At 40.1% G+C, this 20,076-nt stretch overlaps 1 protein-coding gene across 2 annotated transcripts in view; it reads right to left on the reverse strand.

The window, feature by feature from the left end:
- treh (trehalase (brush-border membrane glycoprotein)) overlaps window positions 1-20,076 on the reverse strand; it is an 81,381-nt gene that overhangs the window by 28,917 nt on the left and 32,388 nt on the right. For both annotated transcript variants that reach the window (XM_034168489.1, XM_034168490.1), the window contains exons 10-12: window positions 7,991-8,191; window positions 7,677-7,894; window positions 798-909 (exon numbers count right to left, since the gene is read on the reverse strand). In XM_034168489.1, the coding sequence (XP_034024380.1) occupies window positions 798-909; window positions 7,677-7,894; window positions 7,991-8,191 (531 nt within the window). The remainder of the gene's footprint in view (window positions 1-797; window positions 910-7,676; window positions 7,895-7,990; window positions 8,192-20,076) is intronic.

The raw sequence follows: 20,076 nt of genomic DNA on the forward strand, positions 1-20,076 counted from the left end.
CTGCGTCAGAATTTTCAAACTGTTGAAAAATGTGAACGACAATCTCAATTTGTCCATATTCCGTTTTGCTTTTTGTCTTGACGGTTCCTCGTCGTTTGTGTAGTTCCTGTACCGTCAGCATTCCGTCTGACTGTCGTCCAACCTCCCAAGTCCGACGTCTTGCACGAACACTGACGATATCTGAACGGATCAATAACTAAAGATCCGATGAGCTGAACGTGACTCGTCCATGTGTGGGACATAAAGCAGCATTGTCATACAAAACAATAGCGGGAAGAACTATTTATCAACTACTTTAACTATTTACGCACGTTCCAGCTGTCTGTGCGCACACGTTGTTCTGAAGAGAAAGCTGTTGTCAAGACAACCAGATCTCGCGCCTGCAGGTGCTGTGGAGAGCGCAGAAATGATCACAGGCTGGCGCTCGCTCTGATACCCGCTGTCAAGTCACGTCATCATCAATGTTTTGTTTTGATTTTGTTTAAAGCGTCAAGGTCACCGTTCACTTCGTTTTTCTTTTGTTAGTTTCAGTTTTGTTTCGTTCTTTTATGCGCTCTGGACTCGCAGGCTTTTAGGTGATGGAAGAAGTCGAGGCTCATTCGTCCACTTTTCTCAACGATTTGTGACTTTTTTCCTTCTTTCAGATAACGCCGTGTGCCGTGTGACCGGGCCCAAACAGACAGAGAAATTAAACGTTGAAGATAATACTCTCACTGCACCATACGTTTAATAAAAACAGAAATTGTGCCTCTCTTCAATTATCAGGATATGTGAGAGGTACGCTGAAGGCTCCCTACCGCTGATGAGCATGTGTTGTAAAGGAGGCCATGCATTTGGGTAGTCCCACTGCTGTCCGCTGTCCGTCAGAGACGTTGGCACTCCATTTGGGAACTGAAGGGCATTACTCCCCTGTAAACATGAAAAGAGGGAACATCCACAAGAACAGGCAGGGATCAAAGTTCTGCAGTGCGTGCATGCCATCTGCTGGAGAAATACAGACATCACTCACTCATTCATCCTCAGCTGCTTACTCCAGTTAAGGGTCACGGGAACTGCAGACATGCAGCCTATAATTTCTGAGCAGGAGGTTGATGGAAATAAAATGATCTCTGCTCCTCAAACCCACTGAGAGACATGTCAGCTATAAATGTCAATCAAACTGGCAGAGTAGAGTCAGAAAAATGTCACATGTGACCAACATTAGACTTGATGTACTGAACTATGAATGTGTTTTTTAAAATAAAATCATGCATGCTGTCACTTTAATATAGATAAATAAGGTCACAAAAAATATTCAGAGTATCATCCTTTGCTGTCACCAAGTTACCCAGAATTCATAGAAGACAGTTCCTTTTTTCTGTTAGTATTCTTACATGCATGTTCCATTTTTGTTGATCACAGTAGCAACAAAATTGTATTTATTAACAGAAATAATATGAATAATTAAAAAAAAAAATCAACATCCTGGATGAGGGACAAATCCAGGACTTGTCTCACCCTCATTACCACCACTAAGGTGCCTTTCTGCAATATTCCTTAATTCCTAATTGTCCAGCACTTTGAGCATCTGTTCTCATATGGAGAAGTGCTGTAGATGTCTAGTTAACTGACCGACAAATATAACAGTCCTGCCCATCCATGGCAGACACAATTTTCTACACATACACACTTCATTACATCACATCATCCATCAAATATACATTGGGGAAAATAAGTATTTGACCCCCTGTCAGTTTTGCAGGTTTTCCCACCAACAAAGAATGGAGAGGTCTGCAATTTTTATCGTAGGTACACTTCAACTGTGAGAGACATCTAAAAAATCTAAAAAAAAAAATCCAGAAAATCACATTGTATGATTTTTAAATAATTAATTTGCATTTTATTGGATAAAATAAGTATTTGATCCCCTACCAACCAGCAAGAATTCTGGCTCACACAGACCTGTTAATTTTTCTTTAAGAAGCCCTCTTATTCTGCACTCTTTACCTGTATTAATTGCATCTGTTTGAACTTATCTGTATAAACGACACCTGTTCACACACTCAATCACACTCCAACCTATCCACCATAGCCAAGACCAAAGAGCTGTCTAAGGGCACCAGGGACAAAACTGTAGACCTGCACAAGGCTGGGATGGACTACAGGACAACAGGCAAGCAGCTTGGTAGAAGATAACAATTGTTATGATTATTTATTAGAAAGTGGAAGAAACACAAGATGACTGTCAATCTCCCTCGGTCTGGGATTCCATGCAAGACCTCACTATGTGGGGTAAGGATGATTCTGAGAAAGCTCAGAACTACAAAGGAGGACCTGGTCAATGACCTGAAGAGAGCTGGGACCACAGTCACAAAGATTACATTAGTAACACACGATGCTGTCATGGTTTAAAATCCTGCAGGGCAGCAAGGTCCCCCTGCTCAAGCCAGCCCATATCCAAGCCCGTTTGAAGTTCACCAGTGACCATCTGGATGATCCAGAGGAGGCATGGGAGAAGGTCATGTGGTCAGATGAGACCAAAATAGAGCTTTTTGGAATCAATTCCACTTACCATGTTTAGAGGATGAGAACAACCCCAAGAAAACCATCCCAACTGTGAAGCATGGGGGTGGAAACATCATACTCTGGGGGTGCTCTTCTGCAAAGGGGACAGGAAGACTGCACCATATTGAAGGGAGGATGGATGAGGTCATGTATTGTGAGATTTTGGCAAACAACCTCCTTCCCTCAGTAAGAGCATTGAAGATGGGTCATGGCTGGGTCTTCTAGCATGACAATGACCCCAAACACACAGCCAGAGCAACTAAGGAGGGGCTCTGTAAGAAGCATTTCATGGTCTTGGAGTGGCCTTGTCAGTCTCCAGACCTGAACTCAATAGAAAATCTTTGGAGGGAGCTGAAACTCCAAACCTGAAAGATTTGGAGAAGATCTGTATGGAGGAGTGGACCAAAATCCCTGCTGCAGTGTCTGAAAACCTGGTCAAGAACTACAGGAAACGTCTGACCTCTGTAATGGCAGACAAATGTTTCTGTACCAATTGTTAAGCTCTGTTTTTCTAGGGGGTCAAATACTTATTATCCCCACTGTATCCATCAGGTATTGCAAAGGCTTTGCGTCCATCGATCTATCTGTCCATCTGTGCTCAGCATGAGTCCAGTCCTATTACTGCCAGAGTCTTCAAATTCATAGGGAACATTCTTGGGACACAAGAAAGACACAAAGATGGCTAACCTCTTAAAATAGGTCACTATTTTAAGAGGTTAAATGTCACATTCTGTTTAAGTCTGTTCTATTTTTTTTTTTAGTGGCAGGGTGACAGCCAATCAAAGTAGAGCTACACCGTGGCCTCAGTGGCTGGTCTAGCTAGCTGCAAACTCTATTTCGATTCGTCAGCAACTGGTCTCTCCAAAACCCAAGGTTACCACCAGGAATTTTGTACCCCATGAAAAGAAATCTTACTGGGCCACCCCCATATTATTTTGTCAGTATTACTATTGTATTAGGGGCCTCTCTGGACCCCTGTCAATCATGGGACTCTAGAATCCTTCTCCATATTCTCCCCTTGTCAGCACCCCTGCCAAAACCACTTTGTTTTGTGTGTTTATATACGTTTCTCATAATGTCAAAGCTAGTGAGAAATAAACACTTCTAAAACTGAAAACTCTGTTTTTGTAACTTATTAACACCTCTGAATTTCTTTACAAGACATTTCGTGGACGTTAGCATGGTGACATCACAGGCTGGTAGCTCGCTGCAAAACTTCATTTCATTTGTGTGTAAATATATCCTCTTTGTCATATATTAGATAAAAGCTAAAAAGAAATAAACACTTCTGAAACTGAAAACGCTGTTTTTGCACCCTAATAACATCTTTACAAGACATTTTGCCTCATTAACATGCACACTAACTTCTGCTAACTCAAGCTAACTTCCTATGGAGTTAAATTGGTCTCATTAATACCTGCAAATGCACAGATGGTGATCTGCAAATTTTCCTTGATTTGCACAACTTCCACTCTTGTCAAAAGTTCATGTTTAGGCACACATAGATGCCGTTAAAATGTAAATATTGTTTTTGATTGATTGATTGATAGAAGGGCTTTATTGAACATGTACAAATTGTACATAAGCCAACAGGATCTTAATAATTACTTAAACAACTGCAAATTATAAAGAACACAAGGCTCATACAGCCAAGGATATTTTAGCATTGCGTTATATTTTTGAGTTGCTATTGTGCCCAACAGCACAAGTTGGTTCAGAGTTCATTACTCAATACTCGGCCTATATGAGAAATATATGTGGGATAGAACTGTATCCAGAGCTTGAGCCTACACAGTAAGTTTTGCTTGGTAAAATATACTCTGCTAAGATAACATTTGGTCCCAGTCTAAATAGAGTAAAATACACTCTATTATAAAGTGAAATCAGCTTGACCATTGTCACCGAACGAACGGTCTCCCCCCTAAAAATTGACCTGCCCTGCCTCCACTGCGCATGTGTCATTTACGACCACAGCAGCTCCTATGAGACTGATTCTCTTCACCCAAAGCGATTTAATGGATTAATGGGATTATTAATCATCAGATGACAAGGTCAAACCTCTTAAATCATTCTAAAGTCAGTTTTAAGATGAAACGAGGCCATTTTAAGCAGAAAACGAGGTGATAATCGGTGACGCTTTGAAATGATGGATGCGCAGTGAACGCATCAGCTAGCAGCCCATGTGGCTACGGTGCTCTGATTCTGATCGCTTCCTACGTCTTATGATGAAATAATGCCGAATTTATGTGGAAATGATTGTTGTGCAAAAGCTTCAGATGTCTGTCGCTGAGATACATGATGACTGGAGTGAAGTTTTAAGCAGAAACAAGGCGATAATCCGCGAACCGCCGCTGATGACGCATTGCAGTGCAGGCAGGGCTGACCGAGTTTTAAGGCGGACCGTACAGTTGGCGACACCATCTTGTTAATTCAAGTGGTTCTACTTCAATAAGAGTTGATTTTACACTGTGTTGAGTTGATTTAGCCCTGTGGTAGAGTATATTTAACTTTATTTGGACTGGGACCAAGTGTTATCCCAGCAGAGTAAATTTTACTCAGCAAAATTTACTGTGTAGCAAATGGTCAGTGTATTTGTTTCATATTTGGCATCATATGCATGCTGAACCCTGGCATGATGGTAAGATCTCAGGAACCAGTTGTGGGATTTCCATCGCATTTGGTTTATTCATGACTACAGGGAAAGTCCTGCTGACAACTTGGAAAGACCACAAGACTTATGGGGCTTTCACACAGGAAGTGTCGAGGGCCTTAGACATGTCACAGATTGGTCCAAAAAGCATTATTTTCAATTAAATGTGTCACGTCAAAACCGAGCTAAAGCGACACCTCACCAGGAGCACGTGTTGCTGCATGTCGTCAAGCTGCCGCGGTCAAACTTTTGCCACTGTGAGCTGTGACATAGCTTTGCGTTGTCCAATAGAAATGAGGCATCAGGCCAAAACACAGAAGACTGCAGTGCAGAAACCACTGATCTGTACAAAACACTGGGTTATATACAGATCAGTGGTTGGGTGGGACAAAAAAAAAAAAACTAAACTACAAAGAAACACTAAATAGTTAAAAAAAAAAAAAAAAAAAAAAAAAGCCCGAAAAAAATTTGTTATTTAAAGTTGAGTTTTTTGTGGTCTAAGAAGTAACAAAAAAAGCTGTAGCTTTATTTGGTAAAAATATAGACTCAGCCATTTACAAATTAAAGCCTTCAATCAGCTCAACGTAGCTAAAAGGCTAAGCTAACATTAGCCGAGCATTAAACCTTCAGCAGTGCAGTAACGTCACATTTTATTTTTAAGTTATTCGCACCTTGAGTAAGCTGCAGAACTAAGCTCCTTTGGTCAAACTGTGTGTTTGTATATTTCCAAAAGTGAGGAATTTCGGATTGAGTCGGTCTGCTTCACCACCACGGCTCCATGTCTTCCTCTGTCCCAGAATGAAACCTGAATTCTAGCTACTCTGTGCGGCTCTGCACGCTGTTGCAGTTCGATCGATACCAGCAAGTCATCAGTTCTCCCTCTGCTCAGCATCACTCCAAAAAGTAGATGAAAAAAGCCTTTCCCAGCAGGGTGATGGAAGACTCGCTCTCCCACTGCTTTTTAAGCTTTTTTGTGGTTCTACAGATGCAAATCCAAGATGGCAATCGCTTACCTTTTTCAGGTTTTGGAAAGAGCCAGAGTGTGACGTAGCAACCTCTACCCCCCTTGCCATGTTGAATGTGTAACACCCCCAAGGCATCTGACGTGACCGGAAATGTTAACTGCCGTGGCTGATGCTTCCAGTATGAAAGGCCCATTACAGAGGCACATAACCAACAGGCCACTTGTGAGCTTGGGCAATGTGGTAAATTGAATGGTGTATGTCTTTCTTACCTATGTTTGTTTCCCAGTAGCTATGTGCCTTGTTGACTTGGTGGGGGAGGGGGGGCATGTACCTGCCCAATTATCACATATCAGGGCACCCAAGGGTTGTGCAGGGTGGTGCTAAAATTGTTGGGTGAGCTGGGATGGTACTACTCTGGGTCTGGGTACCACCTCACTGCAAGATGTATTTGAACATTATTTCCTCCAACTGACTGTACGAAGACAGTGACATTAAGCAGACCTTGCTAGTTCTACTGGGGTGCCAAGTGTATGATATGGGAAAACTCATAAGAAATTCATGTTTGACGATTAGTTTACTGGTTTCTTTGAAAGTTTGCACTCATAGTCTATAGTGAGTGGGAATGAACATTAGTCCAAACAAAGTCACCACAGGCATTTGAAGCAATGTTTGGATAATAAAACTGACTAGCATGTTGCCTGTGGGGATCCACATGCTCTAGATTAGCTAATAGGTAGCATTATAAAATAGGTAGCTGATATTTTTCAAGGGTGGTAATAAATTATGCAAAGTTTCTATCATGAGATGAAATGGCGTGTTGAGTCCAGAATATTCTATTTTGTCAATTGATTTTTAAATGGACCACAATGGAAATAAATGTTTTCACTTTCTTGTGTCATCCATGTATTTTTAACATATTTACAATTACATTATATACTTACATTGAACTTACTAAATAAAATCACACACTCACGCTTTAAATATAATGATGATTTATCTCCACCTGCTAGAATGGCATATGAGTCCACAATGTAGTTAGCAACGTCCATTGTTCAGTGTTGTTAGCAAATATCCATAGTTTCTCCAAAATTATTAGCCCAATCAACATGCCATTTTGCCGGCGTTCATCGTTGTCATACCAAGTGGCAAAGGTCAGTGCTTACCAGTTTCTCTGTGATCAAAGTTACACACACGCATACACACGGAGAGCTTTATGTCTTTTCTGCATTCTGCCACAAGCAGGTGCTTCTAATTTTAGACATGCAGAAACAGAGACAGTGGCAGAAGACATCAAACGCAATAACCTTTTCAGTCAGCATACCAACAACATGCCACTTAACCAAATTGACTAAACCCAATAAACCAATAACACTAACAAACTCACATGGTGCATTGCAGCACAATGTCCATTGTTTACTGGTTAGCTAAAATGGCTAATTTCTCCAAAATATTTGTCCTATCAATTTTCCATTTTCACAGCATTCATCCTTGATGTCAGCTATAGATAGACTACCAACCTTTAGATAATCTACTGCCCTCTGTGCCATTTCAGGCTGAGAATAGCACTCTGCCCAGATGGGTGCCAGGTTGGAGGAGTAAAACTGAAAGGGGTTAGAATATGCCACCAGGTTATAATCAAACCAGGCTCCCCTCTCAGCATCCCACAACACAGCCTCTATGGCCTCAAGCCTGCGGGCTGCAGCCTGCTCATACAGCACAGCTGAGTCACCTTCACCTGTCAACAAATGGCATATCACCATTACACAACACCAGCACAAAGCTGTGCACATGTCCAAAAGTAGTTCCAAGGCCAAAAGCTGCAGACTCTCACCCAGAATCCTGTGAAAGAAACCAAGTGTCTTCTCATTACGAAACAGCAGGGCGTTAAGGTCAGTGGGTAGGATTTGACTGGTCCGGGTGTCTTTGAGGTCAGAGCCATGGTTGCCTTTACCATCGATGTACCAACGAGATGTAAAATCCCAACCTGATTCTGCACCCGCCTTCAGATCTGCCCACAGCTCCTGTGAACTTTCTGATGGAACATAAATGAGAAAATTATTTTAATGTTTCATGTTTTCATTTTCAAACATATTAAAGTACTTTAAAAATATTACTACAAAACCTTTTTGTAGTAATACCTCAACTGTACAATTTTTATGTCATTAAAATCATGCTGATGAAATGAGAATACTGATGAAATTCGGTGCATTCTGTGACTTCCATACCTGTGAGACGAGGACATTTATTTTGTTATTATGTTGCCAGTTACTTTGAAAAAGTAATCCAATTACTGATTAATCCTTGAAAAAGTAACTTAGTTACTTAGTTACTTTAAGTTAGATTACTAGTTATTTTATTAGTTACTTTCAGCAGCTGTCGATAACACCGCCCCCCCGCCACCTCAATATGAAAATGACAACCCGTTTTGCCAATACTCACTTTATAGTCACCCTTTCTTGACTTCAATGAACATAAATGCTTGTTTTATAAAAAACAAAATAAAGACATCTTTCTTGACCTCATATTTAACTGTTGATAGGACTGTAACGGAAATCTTACAATTTAAAAATAATTTAATATCTAATAAATCTAGCTATTAAATTCTTTCTAACATTTTTCTGACATTTACATTCTTTCTTACATTTTAACTGTTAAAATTATTATTATTATTATTGTAGTAGTATGAAAAATTGCCTTTAAAAAGTGGATCATTAATCTAGGGGTATTGTGGGAGGCCATGCCCTACCCCCTCCACACCCCCTTTCTGTCTGGATTCGCCCCTGGATGGCCATCTGAGCAGGAAGAATTGACACTGTGTATTTATGGAAAAAGCACGACCAGATTGACAGGTAGGAATTTTTTTTTATTACGTTTTTCAGCGTTTTTTTTTTTTTTTCCACATCATGTCATTCTCAGAAAGAAACTTTAAGTGCCTTAAAATGTCTTTGTAAAGCTCGGTGCAGGTGTGATGCCGTCCCTGCACTTTGAGAGACAACAGCTGTTCTTTCAACTCGGAGTTGCGCTGCAGAAAACAGATGAAAAGCTTGCAGCATCAAACGCTTAGTGGGCGAAGTGGGCAGTTCACCGTGACCTCCGCCTGCCCACGGACCTCCACCTGTGATCAACCCACAATACAAAAATAATAGTAACGCACAGTGACTTGGAGAAGTAACTTTAATTGGATTACTGATTTGCAAAGATTAATGCGTTAGACTTGTACTCGTTACTTTAAAAAAACGGTCAGATTAGAGCAGTGTTGGGCACAGTTCTGATAATCCCATAACAGATAATTATCGAAGATAACGTTTTCATTATCGGATTATCTTTTTAGATAACTTTAAAAACCATTATCGGACTAATTATCTTGTGATGAATTTTTGTCTGATAACTTTTAGACCGATAACGTAGTAAACAAAGCTGAACAACAGCAAACATTTCTAAAATTGAAAATCAGTTGAGCACCTACCTGATAAAAGTTTCCTAACAGATGTATGGTTCCACCCTCTACAAACAGAAAACAGCTGCTTCTATGAAGAACATTATCCTTAGATAATTGGCAAAGCTTCTGGGGAAAACCTGGTCTTGTTAGGAGAGACAGCATCCATCCCACTTTGGATGGAGCAGCTCTCATTTCTAGAAATCTGGCCAATTTTCTTAAATCCTTCAAACCGTGACTATCCAGGGTTGGGACCAGGAAGCAGAGTTGTAGTCTTACACACCTCTCTGCAGCTTCTCTCCCCCTGCCATCCCCTCATTACCCCATCCCCGTAGAGACGGTGCCTGCTCCCAGACCACCAATAACCAGCAAAAATCTATTTAAGCATAAAAATTCAAAAAGAAAAAATAATATAGCACCTTCAACTGCACCACAGACTAAAACAGTTAAATGTGGTCTATTAAACATTAGGTCTCTTTCTTCTAAGTCATTGTTAGTAAATGATATAATAATTGATCAACATATTGATTTATTCTGCCTTACAGAAACCTGGTTACAGCAGGATGAATATGTTAGTTTAAATGAGTCAACACCCCCGAGTCACACTAACTGTCAGAATGCTCGTAGCACGGGCCGAGGGGGAGGATTAGCAGCAATCTTCCACTCCAGCTTATTAATTAATCAAAAACCCAGACAGAGCTTTAATTCATTTGAAAGCTTGACTCTTAGTCTTGTCCATCCAAATTGGAAGTCCCAAAATCCAGTTTTATTTGTTATTATCTATCGTCCTCCTGGTCGTTACTATGAGTTTCTCTGTGAATTTTCAGAACTTTTGTCTGACTTAGTGCTTAGCTCAGATAAGATAATTATAGTGGGCGATTTTAACATCCACATAGATGCTGAGAATGACAGCTTCAACACTGCATTTAATCTATTATTAGACTCAATTGGCTTTGCTCAAAATGTAAATGAGTCCACCCACCACTTTAATCATATCTTAGATCTTGTTCTGACTTATGGTATGGAAATTGAAGACTTAACAGTATTATTATTATTATTATTATTCACAGACTAAGGTTAATTATGGAGTTCCACAAGGTTCTGTGCTAGGACCAATTTTATTCACTTTATACATGCTTCCCTTAGGCAGTATTATTAGACGGCATTGCTTAAATTTTCATTTTTACGCAGATGATACCCAGCTTTATCTATCCATGAAGCCAGAGGACACACACCAATTAGCTAAACTGCAGGATTGTCTTACAGACATAAAGCCATGGATGACCTCTAATTTCCTGCTTTTAAACTCAGATAAAACTGAAGTTATTGTACTTGGCCCCACAAATCTTAGAAACATGGTGTCTAACCAGATCCTTACTCTGGATGGCATTACCCTGACCTCTAGTAATACTGTGAGAAATCTTGGAGTCATTTTTGATCAGGATATGTCATTCAAAGCGCATATTAAACAAATATGTAAGACTGCTTTTTTGCATTTACGCAATATCTCTGAAATTAGAAAGGTCTTGTCTCAGAGTGATGCTGAAAAACTAATTCATGCATTTATTTCCTCTAGGCTGAACTATTGTAATTCATTATTATCAGGTTGTCCTAAACGTTCCCTGAAAAGCCTTCAGTTAATTCAAAATGCTGCAGCTAGAGTACTGACGGGGACTAGAAGGAGAGAGCATATCTCACCCATATTGGCCTCTCTTCATTGGCTTCCTGTTAATTCTAGAATAGAATTTAAAATTCTTCTTCTTACTTATAAGGATTTGAATAATCAGGTCCCTTCTTATCTTAGGGACCTCATAGTACCATATCACCCCAATAGAGCGCTTCGCTTTCAGACTGCAGGCTTACTTGTAGTTCCTAGGGTTTGTAAGAGTAGAATGGGAGACAGAGCCTTCAGCTTTCAGGCTCCTCTCCTGTGGAACCAGCTCCCAATTCGGATCAGGGAGACAGACACCCTCTCTACTTTTAAGATTAGGCTTAAAACTTTCCTTTTTGCTAAAGCTTATAGTTAGGGCTGGATCAGGTGACCCTGAACCATCCCTTAGTTATGCTGCTATAGACTTAGACTGCTGGGGGGTTCCCATAATGCACTGAGTGTTTCTTTCTCTTTTTGCTCTGTATGCACCACTCTGCATTTAATCATTAGTGATTGATCTCTGCTCCCCTCCACAGCATGTCTTTTTCCTGGTTCTCTCCCTCAGCCCCAACCAGTCCCAGCAGAAGACTGCCCCTCCCTGAGCCTGGTTCTGCTGGAGGTTTCTTCCTGTTAAAAGAGAGTTTTTCCTTCCCACTGTCGCCAAGTGCTTGCTCACAGGGGGTCGTTTTGACCATTGGGGTTTTTACATAATTATTGTATGGCCTTGCCTTACAATATAAAGCGCCTTGGGGCAACTGTTCATTGTGATTTGGTACTATACAAATAAAATTGATTGAAATTGATTGATATCCTCTTCAGGCAAAAGAAAAACTAGTTTTTAAGGAAAAAAAAAAATCATTTCCTTTAACACCATACTGATACGCTGGCAATATCACCCAAGTCATCCAGAGGTATACATTTTTAACTTATGGTTCAAATTTTAACCAAACTAATTTTGGACAAGTTATTTAAAATTACTGTCATATCTGAAGTTTTATAAAGTGAAAATAACAGATATATGTTTTAAAGTAATGTGCTAATTTTTAAGGTTTTAGTGTGGACATGCTGTACCGAGCAGTGCATTATGGGTAGGATTAGTACGTTCACGACAAGATAAATGCATTTCAGACACTCTGTTCAGGCTCCACGGACAACAGCATTAAACTCTAGTGCCTAAAACTCTCGTGAATATATTCTCTGGATTTATAGATGTTATTGTATTTGCGTTTGTTAAATTCCACGCATCTTAAATGTCGCAGCAGACATGGACTATCTGGAATTTTGTTTTGGAAAGATTTCAAGGCCTCTACTGCCATCTACTGGCCAGTAGTGTTCATGGCAGTATTCGTCCTGAAGATGAGCAGACACTGTATATTTTTAATCACAAGTTTTTTCAAACTTAATTTACAAAAACTCTCGATGGGAGACATCAAAGTTTAAAAACAAAACAACAACAAAAAAAAACATTACAAGACAGCTCTGCGGTGTTTGCACATGCACAGTGCGAGCAGTAGGATGCTTGTTGCCCTTCAGCAGCAGGAAACCCTCATGACGGCCGACCAGAATAATATCAAACAGGTTTGATTTTCATTCGACCATACGATCAGCAATCAGGAGGTGGTCGTGAGATGTTAAACGCAGCTTGTTACTCCATGTACAATACACGATGCAGGACGCATGATTAACCTGAAACTCGGTCCAAAAAATTCTCACATGAATAAAAAAATCATCTGAACATTCTGACATTCTTTCCACATGCAAAACATTTTGTGATGACACTTCCAGGGCTCTGTAAAAATGCCTGTTTTTACAAATAAAAAATGGAATATTTTACAAAAGCACATCTGTAAACACCAACACATGACACACGTCACATTAACGTGTTGGTTTATATAATGAATGACTGAACCAATCAGTGTTTAGCAGAGGTACATTTTACCCAGAATCCTTTGCGATCTGTCTGTGTTTGTTACAAAACCCCAGAATTAGTGCATTAGTCAACATTAAAAGATATATGTTATATTTTAACTTTGTACAAACGACAGAATTGACATTAATGGAGTTATTCTATCAGTATTCATTTTATTTATACACCAAACCATAAGTCAGTATGACTTTATTTTCCAAGACCTCCGCCTGACCGGAGCATTGTGATTGGTAGAGAGTTGGGCTTGGTGACTGCTCTCAGCTCGTCTCTGCACTGTAAGCCGTGTGGTAAATAAGAGCTTCCAGCAGGAGGTAGAATGTTCAAACATACAAGTGTGGGCTCATTGTTTGGGTCTGCTGTCGCTTTGATGTTTCCAGAAGCGATCGTGGTGTTTAAACTCAAATTCAGTTTATTAGTAGTTGTAAATATACTAGAAACAATACTGGAATTTATCGGTTATCTGTAACTTCCGATACATTTTTGGGTGGTTTATCGGTTTATCTTTATCAAAGATAACTTTTCAGTTATCTGATTATCTGTTATCGAAGTTAGTTTTTTGGTTATCTGTGCCCACCACTGGATTAGAGTAATGCGTTACCGGCATCACTGGTGGTTTAAGTGTAGCATTAAGCCTCAATGTGTAAACAGTAAGTACAGGTGATATTTAAAAACAAAAAAAAATACCACCGGCCGTATGGGCATTGTCGTCTTTATAATTTGCCGTTGTGTAATTGGTATCCCAATGCAAAGTGTGTGCGTGTGTGTGTGTGTGTGTGTGCATGTATATAGTATACAAATAATGAATGTTTATGAGTTCAATGGTACGAATATTTCATGAGGTGAAACCTGGAACATACCATTCAATGAGGCAAGCCTTGTTGAATGGTATTAAATATTTATTCCATTGAAAGAATGTAAAAAAAAAATCAGTATTTGTTTTATATAACGGCTAAAATAGATCCTTGTCATTTGATATTTTATTAATTTATAAACAACAGAAAAGGGACTTACATTTTGGCGTTCCACTGCTGCTAAAGTCCAAATTGTGACATGTAGTCCAGTGATGCTGTGCACTGATTTCAGACTTTCATAAAAAAAGACTGTGTAGTTTCTCAGTCCAGCCAAAAATCACATCAGATTTTATCTGAACAGCCCTTCATGCATCCAGACGGCTTACATCGGAGTGGATTTTGTGTGTGTGTGTGTGTGTGTGTGTGTGTGTGTGTGTGTGTGTGTGTGTGTGTGTGTGTGTGTGTGTGTGTGTGTGTGTGTGTGTGTGTGTGTGTGTGTGTGTGTGTGTGTGTGTTCCAAGAATTAGCACCGTCAGTTAGCTTAAACAAATCGTCGTCCCTCTTGTGTTGTCCCATGTGCGCTTGTGCATGTGTGTACTACAAAAAAAAGTCTATGTACATCCTCAGAGCAGCGAAAAAACTCACATCAGAAATTAGTCCAGCTTTTCATTCTGACTTCCTGTTAACAGCTTCCAGACAGCACAACGGTTGTGTTGTGTGTGTGTGTGTGTGTGCGCGCAGAGTGCAATGGTACCAAACGCATGGAACCAAATTTGAACTCTAAATGGAACCAAATGGCACTCTAAAAGCAGTGCTACACAAATGGGACAAATAATCCATGTCAGTCCCAGGTCAAATCTCACGTCATAATGACCACCAGTTGTTTGCAAGCTGACTTGAAATTTGACTTGGGACTTGCAGACTGATGACTTGAGAATAACTTTATGGTGACTTTGTCCCACTTCTGCAAAGCACCACACCAAAAAGAAAGTCCCTTTTCTGTTATTTATAAATTAATATAATATCACATGACAAGGATCTATATAAAACAAATAATGAATGTTGTTGTTGTTACATTTTCTGAAATATTCATACCATTGAACTCATAAACATTCATTATTTGTATAATGGCACTTGTTTTTCATATACAGTGAGGAAAACAAGTATTTTAACACCCTGCGATTTTGCATCATGGAGGGGTCTGAAATTTTCATCTTAGGTGCATGTCCACTGTGAGAGACATAATCCAAAAAAAAAAATAAATAAATAAAAAATCCGGAAATCACAATGTATGATTTTTTTTAAATAATTTATTTGCATGTTACTGCTGCAAATAAGTATTTCATCACCTGCCAATCAGCAAAAATTCTGGCCCTCAAAGACCTGTTAGTCCGCCTCTAAAAAGTCCACTTCCACTCCACGTATTATTCCAAATTAGAAGCACCTATTTGAGGTTTTTAGCTGCATAAAGACACCTGTCCACCCCACACAATCAGTAAGACTCCAACGACTAACATGGTTAAGACCAAAGAGCTGTCCAAAGACACCAGAGACAAAATTGTAGACCTCCACAAGGCTGGAAAGGGCTATGGGGCAATTGCCAAGCAGCTTGGTGAAAAAAGATCAACTATTAGAGAAATTATTAGAAAATGGAAGAAGCTAAACATGACTGTCAATCTCCCTCTGACTGGGGCTCCATGTAAGATCCCACTTCGTGGCGTATCAATGATCCTAAGAAAGGTAAGGAATCAGCCCAAAACTGCACGGGAGGAGCTGGTCAATGACCTGAAGAGAGCTGGCACCATTTCCAAGGTTACGGTGGGTAATACACTAATGGGCCTTTCACACTGAATACGTCGGAAGCTTCAAATGCGTCAAAAATCTGTCTAAAAAGCATTATTTTCAATGAGACACGTTGCTTTTTAGATGCGTCAGAAGCGTCGCATCAAAAGCTGAGCAAAACCGACGCTTCTGACGGGAGCGCGCATTGCGGCTTGTCGGCAGGCTGACGTGGTCACAGTTCAATCCAATCCAACTTTCAACGCACTGAGCCGTGATGTAGCTTCGCGGTGTCCAATAGGAACGATGCGTCATGCCAAAACGCGCAAGACTAGTAGCAGAAACCACTGATCTGTACAAATCAGATCGGTGCAGAAACCACTGATCTCTACAAAACAGATCGGTGCAGAAACTACTGATCTCTACAAAACGGATCGGTGCAGAAACCACTGATCTCTACGAAACGGATCGGTGCAGAAACCACTGATCTCTACGAAACGGATCGGTGCAGAAACCACTGATCTCTATGAAACGGATCGGTGCAGAAACCACTGATCTGTACAAAACGGATCGGTGCAGAAACCACTGATCTGTACAAAACAGATCGTGCAGAAACCACTGATCTGTACAAAACAAACGTGTCACAGGACTGCTCATTTATAGAGCAGTTTTCTGAAGAAAAATCCTTGGAAATGTTTTTTGTTGTTGTTTGTTACCTCAGAATTTCTGATTACTGTTAAAAAAAAGTTTAGAACACTTGGAATTAAAATAGCTAAATAAATCAATAAATGGTTCTTTAGAAACCTTTCATCTGTAAATTAAAACCACCTGTTATTTCAGATTAGATAATATCTTGTTTAACATAAGGAACCTCGGACATTTACTTTTAGACAAAATAACATGGAAACTTGTACATTTTGTTAAAAGTCTGGTAGATTATTTATATCTCATTTCAACCAGAAAAACAGACACTGTAAATAAATACAAATTTTATTATAAATGCAACAGGAAATAATTTAACAATGACTGCAGTGTGATTGTAAAGTAGGATTTCTGTGACATAAACATCATAATGAATATTTTTTTTTAGTCATTTCAACTTGTAATTACGTCAAAATATGTAATTGCCTTCAATGTTGTTATCAGGACAGAGTCATTTCTAAAATATGAATTTGAGAGCAATAAGTGGAGAGCTTATAGCTGTGCAAATGTCTGACTTTGATTTCATGGACATTTTTAACGAGCCATTCATTTATTGTTAAAATATAAAATGAAACAGCTTTTTTAAAATAATAATAAAATAGTTGCTGTTGAAAGAGCCTTTTATTTAGAAGCAGGTGATGTTATGCTGGATTCCTGGGACCAGATGAAGGTCTCTTCTGCAGCTTTAAATTCTGGTGGTGTTGCTGAAGACACTTCTGTCCTATTTTGAAGAGCAGAGATGTTTTCTTTCGACTGGACTTCGTGGTGTTCAGCTCATCAATGGAAGTTTGGTTGTCTGCACAGCAAATGTTTCTGATTGGGACAAATAAAAATATTTCTTTAAATATAAAGAAACACTAAACAGTTTATATAAAAAAAAGAAGAAAAAAAAAACGATGGAAAAAAATGCCCGCAAAAAAGGTTATTTAAAGTTGAAATTTGTGGTCTCCGAAAAAATATGTAGCTTTATTTGGTAAAAATAAGAAAGACTGAACCATTTACAAATTAAAGCGTTCACTCAGATCAACTGTGCTAAAAAGCTAAGCTAACGTTAGCCGATCATTAAACCTTCACAGCAGTTCAGTAAACATCATGTTTTATTTTAATATTATTCTCACCTCGAAAAAGCTGTGGAACTAAACTCCGCTGGGCAAACTGGGACTTCACATATACCCAAAAAGTGGGAGATTTCGGACTGAGTGGGTCTGCTCCATCCACTCCGGCTGCCTGTTTCGGTCTGCCCAGGAATGATTCCTGAAGGCCGTCTTCTCCGTGCCGGTCGGCCCGCTGTTGCGGTTCGATCGATATCCCACCAAGTCGTCAGTCCTCCCTCGGTCGGCATCACTCCAAAAAGTAGCTGAAAAAAAGCTTCTCCCAGCAGGGTGATGGGAGAATCGTTCTACTGCTGTTTTTTAAAGCTTTTTTGTGGTTCAGGCAATGCAAATTCAAGATGGCGATCGCTGAACTTTTTTCAGGTTGTGGAAACAGCCAGAGCAATCTCCGCCCCCTTGCTGCTTCCGAAGCGAAGCGTGACGTCATGCGTTGGACACGTCAGACGCGTTGGAAACGCATCCGACGGATTGGAAGGCGTTGACAGATTGGCTTGACGTATTCAATGTGAAAGGCCCTTGAGACGTCATGGGTTAAAATCATGCATGGCACGGAAGGTTCCCCTGCTTAAATCAGGCCCATCTTAAAGTAGACCTGCACTGAAATAAATGCAGTCAGATCTTTGGACCAAAAAATGACTTACATTTACACATAAGATCCTTCTGAATGTAGTAAAGTAAATCTGGAAGCCCAGATCTGTCATTCAACGGAGAAATCTTCATTTAAAAATGACAAATTTACAGCTAACATTTAGCCCTCCGCAAAACTGTCCCTCTCATCATGGACGCAAAAGCAAGGGGCCTAAAAGAGATCCCTGTGGAACCCCAAATCTCATGTCAGCAAGGTCAGAGGTAGTGCCATTATACAAGACACACTGAGAACGACTGGACAGATATGACGTCAACCAGGCAAGGGCACTTCCAGTAATCCCCAAAAAATTCGCCAACCTACTGAGCAAAATATGATGATCCACGGTATCAAACGCAGCACTGAGATCTAACAACACCAAAACCGTAGTGGTGTCTGAGTCCATTGCTCGCAGAAGATCATTCACAACTTTAGTGAGCGCTGTCTCTGTGGAGTGATATTTCCTAAAAGCAGACTGCAGCGGCTCAAAAAGATCATTCTCAGTGAGGTGGTCTATGAGCTGCCATGAAACCACCTTTTCTAAAATTTTGGAACAGAATCATAGATTTGATATCGGCCTGTAATTTTTCAATACACTAGGGTCAAGATTAGATTTCTTAAGTAATGGTTTAATCACTGCTGATTTAAAACATTTCGGAACAGATCCAGAGGTTAATGACAGATTAATAATTTCCAGCACAGTCGGCCCAAGAGTGGGCCACAGTTCCATAATCAATTTTGTTGGTATAGGATCAAATAAACAGGTTGTGCTTTTTGTAGATGTGTAGAAGAATTTTTAGGTCCATATTTGAACTGTGATGAACTATCAAGTGTCCTGATCCGAACTGTATGTCCTCTGGCTGAACTAGCAGGTGTTCAACCCCAAAAAAAAGGGCTCTATTAGTCATTCAGTCTGTCAGGGGCTTTCCAAGGCCTTTTAGGTGCTTTCCCGCAGGCCACGTGCGAGGGGCCTCGGGCCAGCTGCACCTGTGGCTGAGGCCACGTGCGGGGGGCCTCAGGCCAGCTGCACCTGTGGCTGAAGGTCTTTTAAAAAAATCAGTTGTAAATCCTTCACGTTTTAATGGGAGCGTTTGTCACATTGAAATAATGGCCTAACACCTGCTTAGGGTTCACTAGAGGACGCTTCCAATAGAAAACCATGTCTTGGGAATGAAATAAATAAAAAAGTCGAAGGAGGAGCGATGCCCGCGGGTCTCCAATAAATAGATGAGCGCGGTTGTCATATTCAGTCTCTCTAGAGGACTCAGTTTGTATAAGCTCTGCGTCAAAGGCTTAAATAAACTTAAAAACTCTGTGCATTTTATCTTGCTAAGGCTGAATTATTCCAAAGTGTTGTGTCCTTTTCTAGCAAATCACTTGCAATTAGTTTGTGTTATCTAAAAGAAGACATCCTGAGACGACCAAAAAGAGGACCACGACAGATGCCACAAGTTTCGTCAGCACGCCCAATGAAATACTATTAAATTCTGTCAATCTAGGTAACACCTCAATGGTAGCGCCCACCTCCATAGCAGGTTTTAATGGCTGGGCTGAGGCGTGCTGAGATATGCTCAGCCTAATATGTTCTATTTTCTTCTCAAAATAATCAAATATATCCTGTGCTGAAAAGGGAGAACGACTAACAGGTGGCTGCCCGTGAATAAGAAATGTGACCGTGTCAAACAAAAACTTTGAGTTATGTTTGTTTTTACTGATCAAATCCAAGTAATAGGTCCGCTTCATGGCCAGTAGTGCATGCTTATAATCTAAAATAGCATCCCTCCACACAAGGCGGAACACCTCTAATTTGGAATAACGCCATTTCCGTTCCAAACCTCTAGCCTTCTGCCTGAGGTCACGCAAATAATCACTGAACCAAGGTGACTGTGCCTTA

This window comes from Thalassophryne amazonica, chromosome 4, assembly GCF_902500255.1.
Source record: "Thalassophryne amazonica chromosome 4, fThaAma1.1, whole genome shotgun sequence".
NCBI lineage: Eukaryota > Metazoa > Chordata > Actinopteri > Batrachoidiformes > Batrachoididae > Thalassophryne > Thalassophryne amazonica.